The sequence below is a fragment of the Rhinolophus sinicus genome, chromosome 17 (genome assembly GCF_057876585.1).
Source record: "Rhinolophus sinicus isolate RSI-liver-muscle chromosome 17, RSI-T2T, whole genome shotgun sequence".
NCBI lineage: Eukaryota > Metazoa > Chordata > Mammalia > Chiroptera > Rhinolophidae > Rhinolophus > Rhinolophus sinicus.
Window position 1 is genome coordinate 48,768,313 of NC_142517.1, and position 21,687 is coordinate 48,789,999.

Genomic DNA, 21,687 nt, shown 5'->3' on the forward strand with positions numbered 1-21,687 from the left:
ACCAGAGAGGATAAGTGACATGCACAGAGCCAAGGTTAGAATCAGGAATATGGAATCCTAGATCAGTGATTTCCACCACTCTGGGCAATTCTCCTATCCTGAGAGAAAAGGAGACAAATTCCAAGATATATGAAGTAAAGAATATATGAAGTAAACACTAAGGTGAATGGGGATAGAATATAATGCATGTTTATCTGGCAGCAGAATGCGTGTTGAGTTTTTGTTCCAACTTACCATTGCTTACTTTTCCTCAACTCCGCTTTAACATTCCCTTCTTACCATGAGGTTATAAGAATACGTGCCTGCTTGTAATCAAACCCATGTAGAGCTTACTGCAACACATTAAAATGAATGTACTCAAAATAAAAACTAGCAGAGGAGAAAAAGAGCACATTATCTTTTGCTATTGTCTCCTTAATTTCCTTGGGCTTGCCTCCTAATTTTCTTTAGATCCTAGCAGCTTTCTTGTAGATAGGATGAAATAGTAATCTTTCATTAGAGTCTCATGGAAAAGAAAGTATATGCCAAAGTGAACATTTTGAGAAAGACTCTTAAAATTCTGGTTATGCTTTGAGTTTAATCATGCAGTTACTCAGTTTTACTCATTATTTTTGTAGGAATCAGATATTTGGACAATGAGTTTTAACAAATGAACTGAAATTTACTTGAAAGCCAGTTACAAATGGCAGAGTAATAATACTATGAAGTGTCTAGATTAGAGATCTGGGTTAAATCTGATCTCTTTTAAACATCTTCATTGATCATAGGGAAAAGTGTAGAGGGAAGAACTGCACTTGTTTAAGTATCATCAGTAGATTCCCCTTTGGAATGGAGACCTGGGTCATTAAAATAGTAATCATTATAAGCTTCATAAAGGTTGATGTATGTTGCCTATTTTTACGGAATTATAGATATGTGATATTTATTGTGTGCCTTGGTTCTTATCTATATATAGGATCTCAAAAATTCAAATCTTAATTAAGATGTTTCCCTATCCCAAGGCCCTTAGTTTTTCCATTTTTTGGGTTGTTAGCATACTTTAGTAGATTATCTTTTTGAAATTGTTTTTGTTTCTATCAAACTTAATGGACTTGGATTTACTTACTGTGATGTAACTTGAATATTATGCCTTTCCTCTTTTCCCATAACCAATACCTAAATATAATTGTAAACGCTAGACATCCCTTAATCACATTTAGTATCATTACTACAGATAAAGTTTGTCACTTAAACTCTTGAAATTTCACCTGTCTTTTCTTTGAACTTGTGAACTGATTTCTTGCTTTTCTCTCTTTTAATCTTTTCTCCATGGATTCAAAGGAAAAGGTATAGTAATTTGGTTTGCATGAGTGACTCTTTCTTTTGACCTTTTTTAATGTTGAAAGAGAATGCTGTCAATTAGTGCCCTCTTATGAAAAGCTTATCGAAGAAAACCAGCTAACTGAAAGATGGGGTAAAGCAGGGAATTGTTAAAAATGATACATTTATGCATACTTTCAGTGTTTTAATTGAAAACATATAAATATTCATGTTCCCCTTAATCTTTTGATATAATCCAAAGCCTTTACTTTGAGTTTGTATCTGCCAGTTAGAGGTCTGGGGCATCTTTTTTGGCATTAACTACATCGATAATGGGTAATGTAAAATTTATACTTTTAATTTTTAAAAATAGACATAAAACCTTAAGCACCTGTGAATTAATCAAGGAGTGCAAAATACTAGATTTTCACAAAATTTTCTTTGGTCTTCCACAGTTGTCTTGTCCAACCCTTATTTCATGAATTTTTTTCAAAGCACTTGATCTTTACCAAGTTTTTCTAAAGCATTCATTTAGTTTTCATAGAAACAACAGCCCTTTCTTTTTCACTCTATTTCATCAGTTCATGTATTGTTAATTAGGTTTTTAAAGTACAACGATATTACAGTGGCATGAACAGGTTTGGGAATGAACACAAACTGATTCTTTGTAAGCATCAGCATTCTGGAAAATAGCCAGTTAGCCATGGGGATTCAATGTGTCCTGGGCTTCAGGCAGTAAACTTTACACAGGGAATGAGAACTTTCATTCTGTGTGTTGGTTATATGGAAATGAGGTAGAAGAGTTTTTGTTATTTTATGACCATACAAAAATATTTCTTAATATCTCTGCTTCTCCTTTGGTCTTAGAGGGTATTGTGTATGCTCAAAGTGTAAGAAAAGAGCAATATTGAAGAATGGTGACTATTAGCAATAAAAGTAGAGCTCTACACACAGAATTAAATTTGACTCCTTCTAGGATCTAGGTATTTCCTACTTTGATGGTCTTTAAGAACTAGTTAAAACAAATTAGGATGAAGAAATAGAAGATTGGGTTAATTTTGGTATATGGTAAGAGAAAAATTCTTGAAATATGGTCAAATTCAGATTTTATAGCTATTATAGACTCTCTGTCTTATTTGTGATTTTTGATTGCTATTCAGAACATTACTCTTAAGCCCAGAATATGCTGAAGAGATCTATCCTAAGCAAAGTGTACTTTGAAAAATACACTAGTAAAAGAAATAGGTATAATCCATTGCTGTGTCAAATAGATGTGCTTTTTGTGAGATCTGGCTTTCGACTTAATTAATTGGTGAACTATTTATTGTTGTTAATCTCTTGCATTTGTACCATTTTGTAGTTTTCAAATTTTTATAGGCATTTTCTTACTTAAGCGGTATGTCAATTCTGTGAAGTTTATAGGAAAAATGATGGTCTCATTTGTTAGTATTTCTTGCCCAGATTCATTTGCTTTATAAGGACCCACTCCAATTAAAAAAAAAAAAACAACTAAGCTGACAATGTCAACCAAATGTGATATGTGTGACTTTGTAAATGTACTACTGTACTACTAATTTAATCCCTTTTTCCCAACAATAGACAAAGGAAACTTCAGAGAGTAGGGGGAGAATATAATTTTTCCTTTTAAATTAATGAGATCAAGAGCCCCCTCTGAGGAGGAGAATGTGGAGAGAGCTCTGATTTTCACCTTTCTTGCTTCTGTCCATGTTCTTTTGTCCTGTCCATATAACTGTGGAACTTAAGTGTTTGGAAGACATTTTATTTTTATTTTCATCGAGTACCTTTCCCCAGAATTGTCCCGAATTACCTGGAATACAGAATGTTTAGTTACTCTAGCAAAGAAACCTCTCCAGTAAGACTCTGCTTTATTTTTTCTATAGAAATCTACCTTTTCTGAATTTATTCTATATTGCATAATAGCAAGTTTGTTAATATGGCATCATGAAAATAGAATGTATAAAGACAGCAATAAGAATTGATAAATATCTTTTGGAGTTAAAATAGATTATACACTGTGCATCACCTCGTAGCCATGCTATAAAGGGATATTATGAAAATAGTAAATACATTGTAAAACTCAAGAAAAAAGCTGAGAGTATTTTCATTAACACTGTCTTGTGGGATGTAAATTTAATACGTGTTTCAGGAATGACCAGCGTTGATAGTTTGGTTCCTTGTCTTAGCTAATTTTTAGTATATGGGACCCACAGTCAGGAAAGCAGAGTCATGTTTGTTTTTAATCTAGAAGTTAGATATGTATTTTTCCTTTTCTCTTTCCTTTTCTTAATGGTACCCTTATTCTCTATTTTGTCATAATCTTTAATTCTCTTATTCTTACTTTTCCTGAGTGATAAGAATACTTAGTCTAAAGTATGAACTTTGTTCAATCGGAAAGCAGTAGTGATTGTCTCTCTAAGTAACAGCTCAGAACTGTGTAAAGTTTGGATCTCAAAGCAGGAATTACAAAAGATCACAGCAGGGCACCGTTCAGACATTATTCTGTCCCTGGAAGGCAGGCAGCCCAGACTTGAGCCTTCTTTGTGCGGCTGGTATGGAACTCCTGCCATTGTCCTGTTTCAGTCCATCCACTGCCTACACGCATGCCCCTCAGTAGTGCTATGTATGCTTGTAGAACACTGTTGCCCAACCATTGTATCTTGACAGTTTGCAAAATAAGGTACGTACATGGATAATCCGCTAACGGCATAAGGCATCCCTGACAAAATAAGGATCATGGGAAACACCATTTTTTGCAGGCAGTTTCAGTAAAGCAAAATAAAATGTGATATCATATTTAGAGTCAGAAAAATAGAACAAAGGAAATTTTAATAATTTGAATTAAACGGGGGGAAGGAGGAAAAAGTGTGTAAATAAGAAAAAAGGAAAAAATCTGTAATAATAATGCTAGATATGAACAAAGATAATTGCTTTTTAAATACATCAGACCTTGTGTATTTATGAATTTTACTGCTGTATGACTGTTCATCTTGGAAGCTAAAATGTAAAATGATTTCAGTGAGTGTCGAGTATTTTCTGTGTGCCAGATACCGTACAGCTATCACTTGTGTCAGAATTCCTTGGGGAGGTGGAGATTACTATTTGAGGATTTACATAATATTATTCCCTAGACCTGAGAATGAATGTTTTTAGGCTCTTGCTGATAACTAGGTTTACTCTTAGAGAAGGAAGATTTGCAAATGCGGAAGCTATTCAGATGATTGTCAGCTGGCTCTGAGTGTAAGCTACCATGCTAGGGGACCTTAGAGATGTCTTAGGTAATAGTGGAAGAAAGACATATTTATCTCCAAAAAGTAGTATGTAGATAGTGTTAACAAAACAAAATTCAGCTGAGTAAATTTTAAAGATCTTATTGGCTTTATTCAATGATTTCATGCCTCAGGCAGCATCCCATCTAGCAGATAGGAAGGAGTTCGGAGAAGCTATGCAGAATGAAAAACTTTTATAGGCAAAAGGGAATGGGACAAGAAAGTTAACACTAGCTGAAAGCTGACATTCCCTTTAGGGGATGACGGGTCATCAGGCAGGTTACCTAACTAATTGTCTACTGACCAGGCAACTCCTGATTGACTGGTTTAAGGTTCCATTCCTGGGAGAGGCCAAAACCGTAATGAAGTTAAGTATCAAGTCTCAGTTTGGTGATATGGGACTTAGCGGAAGTGACTCCATTTTGGATCTGTTGTCCTGTTTTTAACAATAGGTAAGGGAGGCGCAAACAATTACCGGTCAGTTTAGAGAACTCCAGATTGGTGCACTATGGTGGGTTTATTTATTTTTCCCCCTAAACAGTTAAATTTTGGAGGCATGCCTTCTTATAAATTTTTTATTTCATTGTTTTCAAGTGGATCCGATAATGAATGCTATACAAAATAAGCATTGCTTAGGGGAAGCCCTAGAGGAATTTCTTTTAATTATTAGATAATAAAGTTTAATAAATAATTGAGTGCCTCCTGGAGAAATCAAAGGTGATTAAAACAAGATCCTTGCCCTTAAATAATTTAATCTAGGAGAGAGTTGAATTATTTGCTTTTTGCATATCAAGTGTTGATGCTTGAAATAATTTTCTTAAGTAGTTTAAATGTTTAATTGTATTTGTTCTGTTAATTTGCCTAGTAAACATTTTCGTCATGAATAATATAAATGTAAATTTCAATCAAATTCTAAATTAATACATTTTGATTTTGGAAGTTTTAAAGGTACTTTAAAAGATGGTATTTCCTGTAACTTTGTATCCTAAAGATAGCAAGAAATACAGTACCAGAATGAGAGAGATAAAAGATGGTTTATTCAAGGAGATACAGATTTCTTATGGATTTTTTTCACTTATCATTAGAAAATTTTATATTATGCTTCCTTGTACCTATTGTTTTTTTTTCTGCATTGTAATTCAGTGCCCAGCCTCTAGTAGGTGCTTAATACATATATTTTAAAATGAATGTGACTTCATCATTGATTCTTCTGATTCCTGCTACCTCCCAAGTTTTTGAAAAAAAAGTCTATATATTTACTCCTTCCTTTTCTTTCACTTGATTCGACAAACTACTTTCTTTAGATCAGAATCAAGCTCTGCGACTCTGCCTGGGTAGCACTAGTGTTGGAGGCCAGTATGGAGCCATCTCCGCCCTCAGTATTAACACCGACTGCTCAAGACTTCTCTGTGGCTTTGCTAAAGGACAGGTAAATGGGGACTTTATTTTATCCATAAGATAATATTAAAATCAATTTTAGAAAAACTGGTATCTCTAGATCTATTATCTTGAAGACCAAAATGCGTGTTATAAAGTGACATGTCTTTAGAGATAACCTGAGATTGTTCAGTCTGACTTTTGTTCAAATTTTTAAATAATTGTTATTGATTGAGCCAGAGTATGACATTTAAAAAAAAATTGAGGTATAATTCATATACAACATTATATTAGTTTCAGGTGTGCAACATAGTGATTTAATATTTGTATATACTGCGAAATAGCACCACAATAAGTCTATTTACCACCTGTCACCATACAAAATTGCATAATATTTTTTCTTGTGATGAGAAATTTTAAGATTGACTCTCTTAGCAACTTTCAAACATGCAATACAGTATGATTGACTTGAGTCATCATCTGTACATTACATCCCCAGGACTTCTATATTTTATAACTGGAAATTTGCACCTTTTGACCACCTTCACCCATTTCACCCAACCCTCAAGCCCCCTCCCCTCTGACAACCACCAATCTCTTCTCTGTATCTATGAGTTTTGTTTTGTTTGTTCATTTGTTTTGTTTTTTAGATTGTACACATAAGTGAAATCATATGGTATTGGTCTGATTTACTTAGCATAAATACCCTCAAGTATCATCCATGTTACAAATGGCAAAATTTTCTTTTTCTTTTTTTTTTTATGGTTTAGTAGTAGTAGTCCATTGTGTGTATGTGTGATATATGTATATATATATATATATATATATATATGTATATATATATATATATATATATACATATATATATACATACATACATACATATCTATATCTATCTATCATCTCACATCTTCTTTATCCATTCATCCACTGAAGGACACTTAGGTTTTTTCCATATTTTAGCTATTATAAATAATACTATAATGAACATGGGGGTGCAGATATCTTTTTGAGTTAGTGTTTTCATTTTCTTGGAATAAATTCCCAGAAGTGGAATTGCTGAATCACATAGTAGTTCTATTTTTAATTTTTTGAGAAACCTCCATAATATTCATATTTTTACCATAGTGGCTGCACCAATTTACATTCCCACCAACAGTGCACGAGGGTTCTGTTTCTCCACATCCTTGCCAACATTTGTTATTACTTGTCTTTTGATCATAGCCATTCTATAATAACGTGTGTGAGGGGCTATCTTCATTGTGGTTTTGATTTGCATTTCCCTGATGATTAGTGACATTGAGCATCTTTTCATTTGCCTGTTGGCCATTTGTATGTTTTCTTTGGAAAAATAGCTATTCAGATCTTCCGCTTATTTTTTAATCTTATTTTTATTTTATTTTTCTTACTGTTGAGTAGTATGAGTTCTTCATATATTTTGGATATTAACCCATTCTCAGATATAGGATTTGCAAATATTTTGTCCTATTCAGTATGTTGTCTTTTCATTTTGTTGATGTAATCCCACTTTTTTATTTTTGCTTTTGGAGTCAGATTCAAAAATGTATTGCCAAAACCCAAGTCAGGGAGCTTACTGCCTATGTTTTCTTCCAGGAGACTTACGGTTTCAATTTTTTGTTCAAGTCTAATCCATTTTGAGTTAACTTTTTTGTATGGTGTAAGATACTGGTCCAGTTTCATTCTTTTTGCCTGTGGCTGTCCAGTTTTCCCAACACAATTTATTGAAGAGCCTGTCCTTTCTCCATTGTATATTCTTGGCTCCTGTGTCATAAATTAATTGACCATATATCTGTGGGCCTATTTCTGGCCTCTCTGTTTTGTTCCATTGATTTATGTGTCAGTTTTTATGCCAGTACCATAAGTTTTGATTACTGTAGCTTTGTAATATAGTTTGAAATCGGGGCGTATGATGCTTTCAACTTTGTTCTTTTTTCTCAAGATTGTTTTGGCTGTTCGGGTCTTTTATGGTTCCATGCAAATCTTAGGATTGTTTGTTCTATTTCCTTGAGAAATGCCATTGGAATGTTGATAGGAATTACACTGAATCTGTAGACTGCTTTCGGTAATATGGACATTTTAACAATATTAATTCTTCTAATCTGTAAGCTCAGAATATCTTTCCATTTATTTGCATTGTCTTCAATGTCTTTCATCAGTGTCTTATAGTTTTTAATGTACAGGTCTTTTCAGCTCCTTGGTTAAATTTAATCCTAAGTGTTTTATTTTTGCAATTGTAAATAGGATTGCTTTCTTAATTTTTCTTCCTTAATAGTTCATTGTTAGTGTATAGAAACACAACAAATTTTTATATATTGATTTTGTACCCTGCAACTTTACTGAATTTGTTTATTCTACTAGTTTTTTGTGGAATGTTTAGTGTTTTCTGTATATATAAATATATTGTCCACGAATAATGACAGTTTTACTTCTCCCTTTCCAATTTGGATGCCTTTTATTTTTTTGCCTAATTGCTCTGGCTAGGACTTCCAATACTACGTTGAATAAAAGTGGCAAGAGTGGTTATGCTTGTCTTGTTCCTGATCTTAGAGGAAAAGCTTTCAGCTTTTCACTGTTGAGTATGAAGTTAGTCATATATAGCCTTTATTCTGTTGAGGTATGCTGCCTCTCTACCCACTTTATTGAGAGTCTTTATCATAAATGGATGTTGAATTTTGTTAAATGCTTTTCTGTGTTTATTGAGATGATCATATGATTTTTGTTCTTTATTTTTTAAATGTATTGGATCATGTTGATCCTTGGATCCCTGGAATGGATCCTACTTGTGTGACCCTTTTAATGTTTTGTTCAATTGGTCTGTTTAACATTTTGTAGAGGATTTTTGCATCTATGTTCATCAGTGACATTGGCCTGTAATTTTCTGGGGTTTTTTTTGGTGTTCTTGTCTGCTTTTGGTATCAGGATAATGCTGGCCTCATAAAATGAGTTTGGAAATGTTACCTCCTCTTCAGTTTTATCAAAGAGTTCAAAAAGGATAGGTATTAAATCTTCTTTAAATGTTTGGTAGAATTCACCAGTGAGGCCGTCTTATCCTGGAATTTTGTTTGTTGTGAAGTTTTTGACTATTGATTCAATCTCCCTACTAGTATTGGTCTATTCAGATTTTCTATTTCTTCATGATTTAGTCTTGGAAGATTATATGTTTCTAGGAATTCATCCAGTTTTCCTCGGTGGTCCAATTTGTTGGTATTTAATTATTCATAGTAATTCAAGGATCTCTTATTATCCTTTGTATTTCTGTGGTATCAGTTGTAACTTCATTCATTTCTGATTTTTTTTATCTGAACCCTCTCTCTTTTTTTCTAGCTAAACATTGGTCAATTTTGTTTATCTTTTCAAAGAAGTAGCTCTTAGTTTCATTATCTTTTCTGTTGTCTTTTTAGTCTCTATTTTACTTATTTCTGCTTGATCTTTATTATTTCCTTCCTCCTACTAACTTGGGGCTTTGTCTTTTCCTCTTTTCCAGTTCCTTTCGATGTAAAGTTACATTGTTTATTTGAGATTTTTGTTTTGTTTCTTGAGATAGGCATGTATTGCTGTGAAATTCCTTCTTAGAATAGCTTTTGTTGCATCCCTTAGATTTTGGTATGTTGTACCATTTTCATTTGTTACAAGGTATTTTTTCCATTTCTCCTTTGATTTCTTCATTGACCAGTTGGTTATTCATTAACATGTTGTTCATTCTTCACATATTTACGATTTTTTTCAGTTTTTTGCTTTCTAGTTTTACACCATTGTGGTAGGAATAGATGCTTGATATGACTTCAGTCTTCTTATATTTATTGACAACTGTTTTGTGACCTAACACATGATTTATCCTGGAGAATGTTCCATGTGTATTGGGGTGAATGTGTATTCTGCTTTTTATAGACTGTTTTTTGTGTATCTATTAAGTATATCTGTTCTAATGTGTCATTTAAGGGCCATTTAAGGCCCTGAATAGCCAAAAAATAAGTTTCCTTATTTTTTCTGTCTCATGATCTATCCATTGATGTAAGTGGGCTATTAAAGTCCCCTACTATTATATTGCTGTCAATTTCTCCCTTTAGGTCTGTTAAAATTTATTTTTATATACAGAGGGTGCTAAAGAAATGTATGCACATTTTAATTAAGGAAAAAACTATTAAAATGGTAATACTCACTATATACTGATAACAAAAGATGAATACAAGTCACGTTTGACGTCTGCAATTGCAAGAAGTGCTCAAAAAGGTTACCATCAGCGTCCAGACACTTCTGATTATGGCGAACTACTGCTTGAGCAGCGCTGACCAAAGTGTCCACTTGTATACATGTTTTTGGCACCCCTGGCATTTAGGTGCTCCTATGTTGGGTTCATAAATATTTACAAATGTTTATTTTGTTGGATTGAACCCTTTATCATTACGTAATACCCATCTTTGTCTTTTATTACAGACTGTTTTGTCTGATAAAAGTGTAGTTACCCCAGCTTTCTTTTGGTTTTCATTTGCATGAAACATCTTTTTCTATTCCCTTCACTTTCATTCTGTGTGTGTCCTGATAGCTGAAGTGAGTCTCTTGTATTCAACATATAGATGGGTTTTAATCCATTCAGCTACTTCTATATCTTTTGTTTGGAGAATTTATTCCACTTTCATTTAAAGTAATTATTGATAGCTGTGTACTTATTATCATTTTGTTGATTGTTTTCCTGGCTGTTTTGTTGTTCTTTTTGTTCCTTCTTTTCTTGCTTGTTTTCCTTGTGGTTTGATGACTTTACTGTTATGCTTAGATTGCTTTCTCATTATATTTTGTGTGTCTACTGTAGCTTTTTGCTTTGTGTTTACTGTGATGTTCACAGATAATATATATATTGTAGTCAATCTTGCCCTAGTTCTTGGTTGCCTCTTGAACCTTTGTGATTGTCTGCACAGTCTGATTTATTCTTATTAGGGGCCAGTTTTTGAGGGTTTGCCAAGATCTGTCAGTGTTACAAAGGGAGGGATCTCAGTTAGCACCCAGTTTCAGGCTGATTGGAAACCAGACCCTCCAGCAGTAGCTTTAAAGAATGCAAATATATACAGTCCTTTGGGACAGCAATTGTAAACCCTGCAGGCCTCCAGACCAGGCAATCTGGAGATGTCCCCTTGGGCGTTTTTCTCATCTTGTGCATTATACATCACTAGTTAGTTTGGTAGTAAGGCTTTCCTATAATTTTTATCAGCGCTAAAGAAGTGGACTCATTAAAGAAATTTATTTTACCTATCAGTATAAAAACATTTCAAATCTAAAGAGAAAAGCAGATTGGGCAGGATGAGGGGTAGATGAAGATGGAATGAAAGCCCCATGCTTTAATGGACCTGCAGCCTTTAGTTATGTTTTAACTTTATAGTTCTTTGCCTGCAATGTTTATAGACCAGCAATAGGTTTTTTCAGCCAGAAGGTAGGATACTTAAGCCCAAAAAAGAGCAATAAATTTGTTTTCTAAAGCATTTAGTTGTCTTATAGATCACTATGTGGGATTTGGCCAGTGGAAAACTTCTAAGATCAATAACAGATGCTCATCCTCCAGGAACAGCAATATTGCATATTAAGGTAACATCTTTGTTTTCTTTTTCTACTAATTTTTATTATGTCTACGTATCCATTTTTAAGTAAATTTTGTTCTAAACAGAATCATTGAAAATGAATTGTCTTTTATTTGACGAGCCCAACAAAACATTTTCCTAAGTGAACAATAGAGATGGAGTAGCACGGTAACATTCAGCTGCAAGTTGTATTGAAGTCTGATAGATACAGCAGCAAAAAAGAGTAAATTGACATGATCCTAGATGAGAGGTTGATAGCAAAGATAGGCATGAAACTCATGTGAAGATTTTAAAGTGTTTTTTTTTTTTTTTAACCTTTTGTTTAGTCTACCAAGATTTTATTGCTGAGATTGTGTGCTTGGTCATACTTTCCTGGGAGTTACCTGAGGTTCAAGGCACCAATGTGAAAGAACCAAGGTTTGCATTATGTTTAGAAATGAATCTGTTGGTTTATTTTCTTTCAGGCCTCTAGAGGAAAGACATTAAGATTTGAGTCTTGGCTTTCTCCTTACAGGCCTGAAAAAAATAAACCAACTTAGATTTTATTTATAAATACAATGTGAACCTTGGTTTTTGTATGCTGTTAAGCTCATGTTCAGAAGCATAAAAGGTAAAGGACTATAACTAGGGAAGTCTAAAATTAGATTTTCTAGATTTTAATCATGTACACATTTGGTTGCTTAGCGGTGCAGGCCCCTCTTACCCATACATATGCTTTTTAAAGTCTGCAAGCATCTGGAGTTTGTGTGTCTGTATCTAGGTTAGTTACATAAAAGTCTTTTGACAAAGCAGCATTGAAGCGTTTAGCAACAATGAAAACAACCAAGACAAGTAAAACTAGAGAGAATTTCTTCTTTTTCTGAACATCATGGCAGTTTATCTTGACCTCTTTTCATATGATATGTGCCAACTTCTAATATAATTAGTTGTGTTTATGTTTTATCTCCTTTAATAGATTAAGATCTTTGAAACCAGAATCTGTTTCTTATTTATTTTTGTGTGTTATGCATAGTAGCTGCTCAATAATAACGAGTTGGTGGTGTTTATGAAAGGCCAGTCCATTTGCAGGAAAAGCATCATCTTTGGGAGAAACAATAGGAAATAGAAGCGAAAAGGCAGAGAGAAAAGAGAAGAGCGCCGTGGAGGTTAAAAGCGTGGTAGTAATATCATTGTGTTGCTTGGGAATGGTGATCCAGGGGGTGCGTCCAGACACTGTGACCCTGGAGAAAGGCGCAGCAAGAAGGATACGGGATTGACTACTTCTGAGGTCTTGGATTGACAGCAGCCCCTTGCACTTCAGTCCTCCTCCTCGTTGTTCTCCAAGCTTAACCCTACCGCCCATCGGTAACAGTTTGGGCTTGCATTCTTCATATATACATTTACACATACGTATATACATACATGTTTAAAAATTATATAAATATACTACTGTCCTAATATTTAAGTACATTGTAAAGCATATACATAAGAAGTAGAAAATTAATAAATAAAAATATGAGTCCTGTTATTTTTCCTGCACTCTGAGATGTATGCCTCCCACTTTGGCAACTGCTCAGCGGGGCTTTGAGAGCAAAGGTGTGGGACTTCTGTACTGTGCCTGTGTGTGGGGCTGAGGAAGAATCATTTTACAGAAGCCTCCTATACCTCAGTTACCCCTGATGAAGAGCACAAAGCCAGGCCATTTAGGATGGTTCACCAACCGTTGGGGTTAGGGAGACGAGTCACTGTCAGTGATACAAGTTAAGTTACTCAGTTTCGTGTCTTTCAATATCCACATTGACTATACCTCATAAGCCCTTAGGACAATCTGTCATTGTGAACATTATTATTTTGAGTTTTCCAGAGGGGTACATAATAATAACTGAAGTATATTCAGTTGAAAAAGATCAAGGAGGCAGCACATTTTAGGAAGAATTACATAAAAAGTTAAAGTATTTTAAGTATAGTGGATTAACTTTTCAGTTATTCAGAAAACATATTCGGGCAGGTTTATTCCTCCAAGATACCACATATCTTTTATTGTGTCTTTATTTTTGAAAACTAGGCAACTGCAAATATATCCAAAGTATTCTATTCACTTTAATAGCAAATTAGAAAAAGTTAATGTAAGAACCCAAGTAGAGAACTTTAGGGCTCTTATGAGTCATAGTTTGTATTTTTCTTTTATCCTGGTGGTTTTGCTTTCTTAAAGCCCCAGTTTTTTAAAGCTAATTGAGCCACTTTTGTTCTGAATATGGGTAGGTTTGTGTGTTTAGAGTGATGAGTTAAATCTAGCTGAAATGATTTCAAATTAAATGTGTTTGTTTTAGATTTTAAAAAATTTATAATTTTTTTCCTTACTTTCAACATTTGACTGGTTGTTTGAAAATCTACAAGAAAATAAATTCTTTCTCTGTTTAGTTTACAGATGATCCAACTCTTGCAATTTGTAACGACAGCGGAGGCTCTGTTTTTGAATTGACATTTAAGTAAGAGACTAATGGACATTTGTTGACAAATGAAAAGACTAGCTCTGGTTAATGACTTGAAGTTGAGCATGAAGAGGTCTGGAAAATCTATGTGATTGAAAATAGGTTATGGTTCTGTATTACAATTACCTGGGGAGGCTTATAGCACATACATAGTTCCAGGCCTGGTCCCCCATAATTCTATCGAAGTAGGTCAGAGTCGGGATTCTAAACTCCTACTTCTCAGGGGATTCATATGCGCTGTCAGGCTTGGGAACCATTCTGGAGTATTTCACTAATTTTGGTTTATGCCCCAGGCCCAGTTGATTATAAAACTCTAATGGCCAGGTGTAGAAAGGTTTTTATTGCCTTGGAATTGCCTCACGTACTCTCTAACTAAGAGCAAAAACTGTCTTGATACTTGGAAGAACACTTATAAAGCTGAGTTAGAAAAAAAAGTAGAACATAAAATTCAATGTGTATGATGTTTCCATAAGTTCTTTAAAGTAAGGGCTATGTTTGTTTCTTGTATTTCTTATGCCTTCTAACAGTGCTGAGCCCAGAGTAATTGCTTTAAAAAGACTATTTATTCAGCTAGTGTTTATTGAGCATGTCCTATGAGTAGGCATTGTTTTAGGACCAGAGTTACGTCTGTAAACCAGACAAGGTTGCTATTCTGCTAGAACTTACATTCTTGTTGGGGTGGGAATCGGGAGAGACAATAAACCAACACACAAATGAAATAATTTCAATAGTTATGAGTACTGTGAAGAAAACAAGATAGATCAGTGTGCTGGAGTGCACTTAAGGATAATTTGGGGAGACCCCTCTCAGAAAGTGACATTTGAGGAACAAGCTGAATGGTAACGTGACTAACAAATACAAAGATCTGGAAGGAATGTTCCAGGCGGAGGGACATTCGAGCACAAAGGCTTTGAAGCGGGCACAGACGTGGCCTGCTGGGGCAACGGAAGGAAGGCAGGAGTGGCTGGATGGAGACTTTTTCAGGAACAACAGCAGTGGGAGAAGGGGGGCAGGGCCAGAGGCAGATCATATAGGGCCATTTAAAACATGGTGAGACATGTGGATTTTAGTTTATGTACAGTGGCACGCCATTGCAGTGTTTTTAGAAGAATAATAAATCTGACCTATCCATTAAAAAGGTCATGCTGATGTCATGTGGATTTGGATTGCTGTGGGGCAAGAGGAGTTAGGAGGCTATTGTGGGTAAGCTATTGGGTCATTACGAATTGATTCTGAATTCTTTTGTTCCTTTTCAGGAGAGTGATGGGAGTGAGAACCTGTGAGTCTAGATGCCTGTTCAGTGGTTCCAAGGGTGAAGTGTGCTGTATTGAGCCTCTGCATTCTAAGCCTGACTTGAAAGAGCATCCCATCACACAGTTTTCCTTACTGGCCATGGCTTCTCTAACCAAGGTAGGTGCGTGTAGGAGATGAAACGCAGAAGGTTTAGAGGCTTTGAATACCAAAACATTTGAAATGACAGAGTATTCAAAATATTTTTTTGTCCTAAAGATACTGGTCATTGGATTGAAACCATCCTTGAAAGTGTGGATGACTTTTCCCTATGGACGGGTGAGTAAGCCTCTCCATTTTATTGGCAAAAAGACCATGTCAGGAGGTTGGGAAAAAGGACTTGTAAGTGGTGAATTCTGTGTGATTGTCAGAAAACTAGGCAGCATGAAGTCTGTGCTCCAAAGATCATTGTCTGGACTTGATGTGACCAAAGCAGCATCCGATGGTGACGAGAGCAGTGTCCGTACTTGTCCACCTTTATTGCTCTAAGTTTTTCTCTTATAAACAGCTTCTGCTGAGATGCTGAACACCCCACCATAATATCCAGCATTAATTGCTACTGGTATTTAGTTTGGGGGTACCACTGGTATTTGGTTCCTGCCTCTGGTATTTTACTTTGAGGCCGATACTTCCTTGAATGTATTTATGCACAGCCCAGTGTCCCCTTTCTTTCCTGCTTGGCCATTTTCATAGAGTTGTGGTCTTCCAGTGTATATATGGGGAGAAGTATTGATGGGATGGGATGGAGAATGATGGTACAGAACTAAGGCTAGTTCAGACAGCAGCCCCTATACGGGGAGAGATCACTCTTCTCTTTGCTTGTTGGTACTCTGTGTACCTCTGGGCCCCAGGGGAAGCCCGGCAAAGCTGACTTAGATTGCCATTAATGTTTCTTAGGTTAGCTTCATTGGCTAATTGAAGTTTATCGTGATGGTATGTGATTGCATCTTTTTATATGTTTTTATTGGTACTTTTTCCAACATTTCGTTATGAACATTTTCAAACAAATAGAGAGGTTGAAAGACTTTTACATTAAACATCTCTATACCTAACAATAACACTTAAATTCTACCATTAACATTTCACTGTACTTTCTTTATTATATATCTGTCCATCTCTCTATCCACCCATCATATTGTGTTTTTTTGTGTGTGTATATTTCCAAGTAAATTGCAGAAATCAGTGCTGTTTCCCCTAAATATTTACCATTCATATGATTAGCAAGAGTTCAATAGTTATTTAAGATTTTCCTTTGGTGTAAAATTTACATACAATGAAGTGCACAGATCTTGAATGTACACTTGCTGAACTTTGACAGATGTATATACTTTTGTGACCCAAACCTCTCCCCAGATATAGAACATTACCATTCACTCAGAAAGTTCGCTCGTGACACTGGCCAGTCGGTCCCTGCTGCTTAGGCTATTTTAAGGAGAAACTGGAAGTTTTGTCAAGTAATACTAGTCAGATGCTATTTTTAATCAGAGTTGTTTCTTTGTCCTTCTGTTTGTTAACTGTAATGACTGTAATTTTTAATTTTGGGGGGGGCCTTCTCCTCCCTTAGATGGATCCTTCCAGTGTGCCATTGCTGGCCTGGCACTTTGTGGCCGCGCATAATTACGTGAACCCCATGCTTGCCTTCTGCAGAGGAGATGTTGTTCATTTCCTTTTGGTAAGTCATAGTATGATGCTAGACCTGTTATAAAGGCCTTTATCATAAGATTATCTTTTTCTCATTCACCAGTAATTTAATACTGTGTCAAAGAAATATGCTATCATGATTCTTTGGTGAGAGAGTGACCTATTTAATTTTTATTTAAGGCTTTAATGGTTAACGTGGAAAACAACTGATCACCCTCCGCTCCATGCCCTTTCATGGTGTATTTCTCAGTTCCATCTCCTTTGGCTAACAAATAATGAATGGTGTATGTGTATGTTTAAATATATGAATGTACATATGTCTGTGTTAATGGCTTACCTATCTGCCTAATGTTGGCATTGATCACTCATGAAATATTTTCAACATATGAAAGATATGGAACAATTCGGTGCTGTCTTATTTTCACTCTCCAAATGAGGAAACTGAGAAAGAATACGTGATTTGCTCTTGCTCACATAGCTGTAATAGTGGAACTTAAGCCCATGGCTCTAGATCTCATGCTGCTTTTGCCAGATCTCCCTTTCTTACATGGGAAGCAACTTAGGGAAGTGAAAATGGGAGTACACGAAGGGCCCACATCAAGTGGTGTCGGTTGTTTGTTAAGGTTATCTGGTAAGGTCAGGACTGCAGGTGATGAGACTAGAAGAGGAATTGGGACTTAAAGGGAAAAGAAGACATCTGGAACACTACTATGGGGAGTGTAAAACAAAACTCACTGAATTGGAGGTCCTGAATTTCTGGGAGGTCAGGTGTACGTTGTGCTGTCTCTCTTCTTCAGTGCTCTGTCACTTTGGAGCAGAGGTGGAGAAAGCAAATTATAAGGATGATTGAAGGTTATAGAGTGTATGTGTACACATATATAAATCAAATATTGACGTTTGAGGTTCTTTGGGGAAATGTTTTGTTGTTCGAACTATTATACAACAATTTTTTGTTGTATAATAGTATTATACACCAGAAAAGTCTAATTTTTGTCATTGTAACAGTTATTTTTTTTTTTTCTTTTGATGAACTTTTTCACACCATGTCACCAATCCCATTTTATGCTTTAACTCTACCTAACTGTAGTCATGGATGTGATGGAGGTAGGTTGTTCTGAATTATGACAGAGTTAATATTACATTACAGCATTTGCTAATACTGACAACAAGACCGCTGAACAGATATATACCTTGGATTTTGATACAAATCATGGTGTGATACTCTCCGTCATTTGTGTAGTAGTTTCTTTCATTATCGGTATTTTTGGCTTATCCATACTGTGAATGCAAATCATTTTCTAGGTGGAGTATAATTACGTATCTAAAAAAGGCCCTCAAATACTAGCTGATATTTAGGTTGTTTTTATTTCATCATCAGGTTAAGAGAGATGAATCTGGAGCAATACATGTTACTAAGCAAAAGCATCTTCACCTGTACTATGACCTCATCAACTTTACAGTGAGTATTATTCAGAATATGTATCCCCATTTATTTCACTTCATTGTTTTGAGTCCATGGTGTATTAAAGCTACCAGGATTTCTGCCATGAACCGTGACCTTTAGGATTATGTAAAATACGGAGAAAAGTGAAGTCATGCGTATATTGAATACAGTCTGAGTTTGGTGCGATGCCACATTATTTTTGTTGTCTTTTAGCCTTGTGTCCTGCTGAGCAGGATTGGCAAAAGTTTTCTTTAATGTCCTAATTAGCTCAAAGGGGTGTTCAGAAGAATTTAGATGGGTTTTTTCAGGGCCATTGCCCAGCTTTACTTATAAACACATTTTTATCCTTTTGAGTTTGTCCTGATTGGTTCAGGCATTTATGTAACCTGTTTTTTCTTGTGGCTAAAAACTTTGTAGAGTTCTCTTTCTACCGTGCATCTCAGTCCTGAGTGACGTTTTGATTAAAAAAAAGTATCATTTGTTTTTGTGTCAATTTTTTCATTTTCAAATAGTGTGTTAATTCTGCAGTAGTATAATTATAATATCTTTGGGTTTCTATCATTAGTGCTTTTAGCACTAATCAATAGCTGGTATCCAGTGAAGCATTCTGTATGTGCATAAATATAGACAACCCTAAATATAACAGTGCCTCATTTTTCCAATAAAAAGTCTAAAAAAAGTTTTTACCCCCAATTTAATAATACACAAATTTTTAGGAATATAGATGAAATAGATCTTTTCTTTATAATATATGATTTAAAATTTAGTTGCACATTGCCTTTTAATCTCACATACAGACTATTGATTTAGAAATAATGCTTTTTCTTACGCACATTTCACAAAATAATTTTGTTCCACCTCTTCTCATGCATATAAGATACCAATACCTTTGTCATCACTAGAACCCTTCGTTGAATCACCAAACACAGTTTTCTAGAATTCATCATCATCATTTCTGCTTTAAGATGTTTGAGATACAGCACTTTTAAAATTGGCCTGTGATTCTTTACCCGGAAAAATTTTCCCCAACCACAAGGGGCCTTCCTCCTAACAATACCACAGTCAGTATTTTCATTTGTCCTGTGGCTTATCCATGATGTAACCACTAACTGCCTTGCTCTGTAAATTACCTTTAAAAGGCATGTTTACAATAATGTCAATACTTGTAATTGTGAGGGATTAATCTCAGGAATGACTGCTAAACTCTTAACATTCTCTGTCATTCGCTCACTGTTTGAATCAGGTGTTCTTTGAAAACATTCAAAAATTATTAGTGACTGAGGTTGTATAAGGCTAATAAATAATGTGTCTTTCTTAAATGGTATTTTGTTTTCTAAAGTAAAGTAATCAAGAGAGTACCTTATAGGAGCTCTTTGTAAAAAACTTAAGTACCAAATTCTGTTTTCTGAGAGAGAATCTTTTTTGGAAAAAAAGCCCCAGAAAAACAAAACCCCTTATAATAGCCACTGTATAGTGATAGAGTATATCTTTAGCATATGTCAAAAGAAAATAGAATCATTTTCAACTTGGTTGTCATTGATATGGTATTATGCAAATAACCTCTGACAACATGCACTATCATATAAATAAACCAACATGAATACCAGAGCGATAAAGTGCAGGGGAAACATTTTGTTCCATCTAATTTAGAATTCTAATTGAGCAGTTTTTAAAACGTTATTTCTTGGAAGGGATTGAGATTCAAAAAAATATATTTTGAAAATAAATCTCAAATATAACCTAAGAAATTTATCAAAATGGCACCCTTCACAAGATTTTTAAAATTGTTATTACTTTCAAAATCATAATAGTACTTATTAAACAAAATTCAGAAGATAGGAATAGAGCAAGGAACTCTCCTAATAATTTTTAGGAAGGATTTGAAGGAAATACATATTTTAAATAGCTTCCATTTTAAAATATGTATTACTTAAATGCTAGCAATCCTCCTTTGACCATCTAAGTTTATGCGATTTAATTTGTTCTTTTGTTTTATTAATGTCAGTAAAAAACAGAAATGCAAAGTTTGTCACTTGGCTTAAGTCATTTGTGCCAATGAACCTTTTAAAAAATTTTATAAAAGCCAGTAAATCCTGTAATATATGAGGTTGGTGCAAAAGTAATTGCGGTTTGTGCAATTGTTTTTAACCTTTTAAACCGCAATTGTAAAGATCTTAGTTAACCTTCTTTTAGACTATGAGAATGTCATTTTAGCACTGTCAACCTCAATCCTATGTTATGCATCTATTGTTCTCTGGGCTGTTTACTGAGTACTTCCTGCTGTGATTGTGTCGTCATCAAATTATTGAATGGATAAAGTCCTCAGTGTAATTTAATTGAGCAGCCAGTCTTCTTGTTCTGAATGATGGCATGGGATGGGCCTCATTATTGTTTTGTTGTGTGCTTGAATTGCAGTGGATAAACTCACGCACAGTTGTACTCTTGGACAGTGTAGAGAAGTTGCATGTGATAGATCGGCAAACTCAAGAGGAACTGGAAACAGTGGAGATCTCGGAAGTCCAGTTGGTCTACAATAGCAGTCATTTCAAATCACTAGCCACCGGAGGAAATGTTAGCCAGGCACTGGTAAGCATAACCCATTAACTTAGTGTTGATTTGATGAACTTGGTATTTTGTTGTTGCTTTGTTTTAGAAATAGAAACTCTGAAGCATTATCTTTATTTCTTGAGGTGTTTCTTTAAAAGCCATGAGGTTGAAGTGGATGTGGGTGTATTTGTCAGTATTCAGGAATGTGAACTGAAATAATAATAATTCCTGTTACTTTCTATCCAGAAATATGACTAATTTAATACCAAAGAGTTTTAACTTTTATACTAAAATAATGAAATTGAAAATGTATGAGAAAAAATTGTGAAAGCAAAATATTTTACAAAGTCTAATACAGTGGCAATAAGTCTGATAGATTTAAGGGATAAATGACTAGAGACAGGTAGCCTATAAGGCTTTGGACATATTTGGGTGTTTGGTAGAGGCTTGAACAGGTATGGTGGCTGTGGGCACTGATGACTTTGCGAGAAAGAAAAGATTCTTTAGGAATAGCAGAAAGGTGAAATGTCGGAGCCTGGAGAAAAGGAAGACATAAAAGTTTTGATCTTTGTATCAAGTTTACTCTATTTTAAGCAATGACGATAATGGCCTTTAGCAATGGACACAAATAGTTTACAGTTAAATTACTTTGAATTGTCATCTCATGTTTCCTAAACTAGTAATCTTTAAGCAGGAAATTTAGACTATTGTGAGGATTCCCTGGGTAATTTCTTGAAAAAAAA

General features: G+C 34.8%; 1 protein-coding gene across 4 annotated transcripts in view; it reads left to right on the forward strand.

Moving 5' to 3' along the window:
- VPS8 (VPS8 subunit of CORVET complex) overlaps positions 1-21,687 on the forward strand; it is a 233,582-nt gene that overhangs the window by 32,790 nt on the left and 179,105 nt on the right. For all 4 annotated transcript variants that reach the window (XM_019735832.3, XM_074328957.2, XM_074328952.2 and 1 more), the window contains exons 8-15: positions 5,891-6,015; positions 11,472-11,558; positions 13,952-14,019; positions 15,279-15,432; positions 15,532-15,591; positions 16,877-16,984; positions 18,332-18,412; positions 20,813-20,983. In XM_019735832.3, the coding sequence (XP_019591391.3) occupies positions 5,891-6,015; positions 11,472-11,558; positions 13,952-14,019; positions 15,279-15,432; positions 15,532-15,591; positions 16,877-16,984; positions 18,332-18,412; positions 20,813-20,983 (854 nt within the window). The remainder of the gene's footprint in view (positions 1-5,890; positions 6,016-11,471; positions 11,559-13,951; positions 14,020-15,278; positions 15,433-15,531; positions 15,592-16,876; positions 16,985-18,331; positions 18,413-20,812; positions 20,984-21,687) is intronic.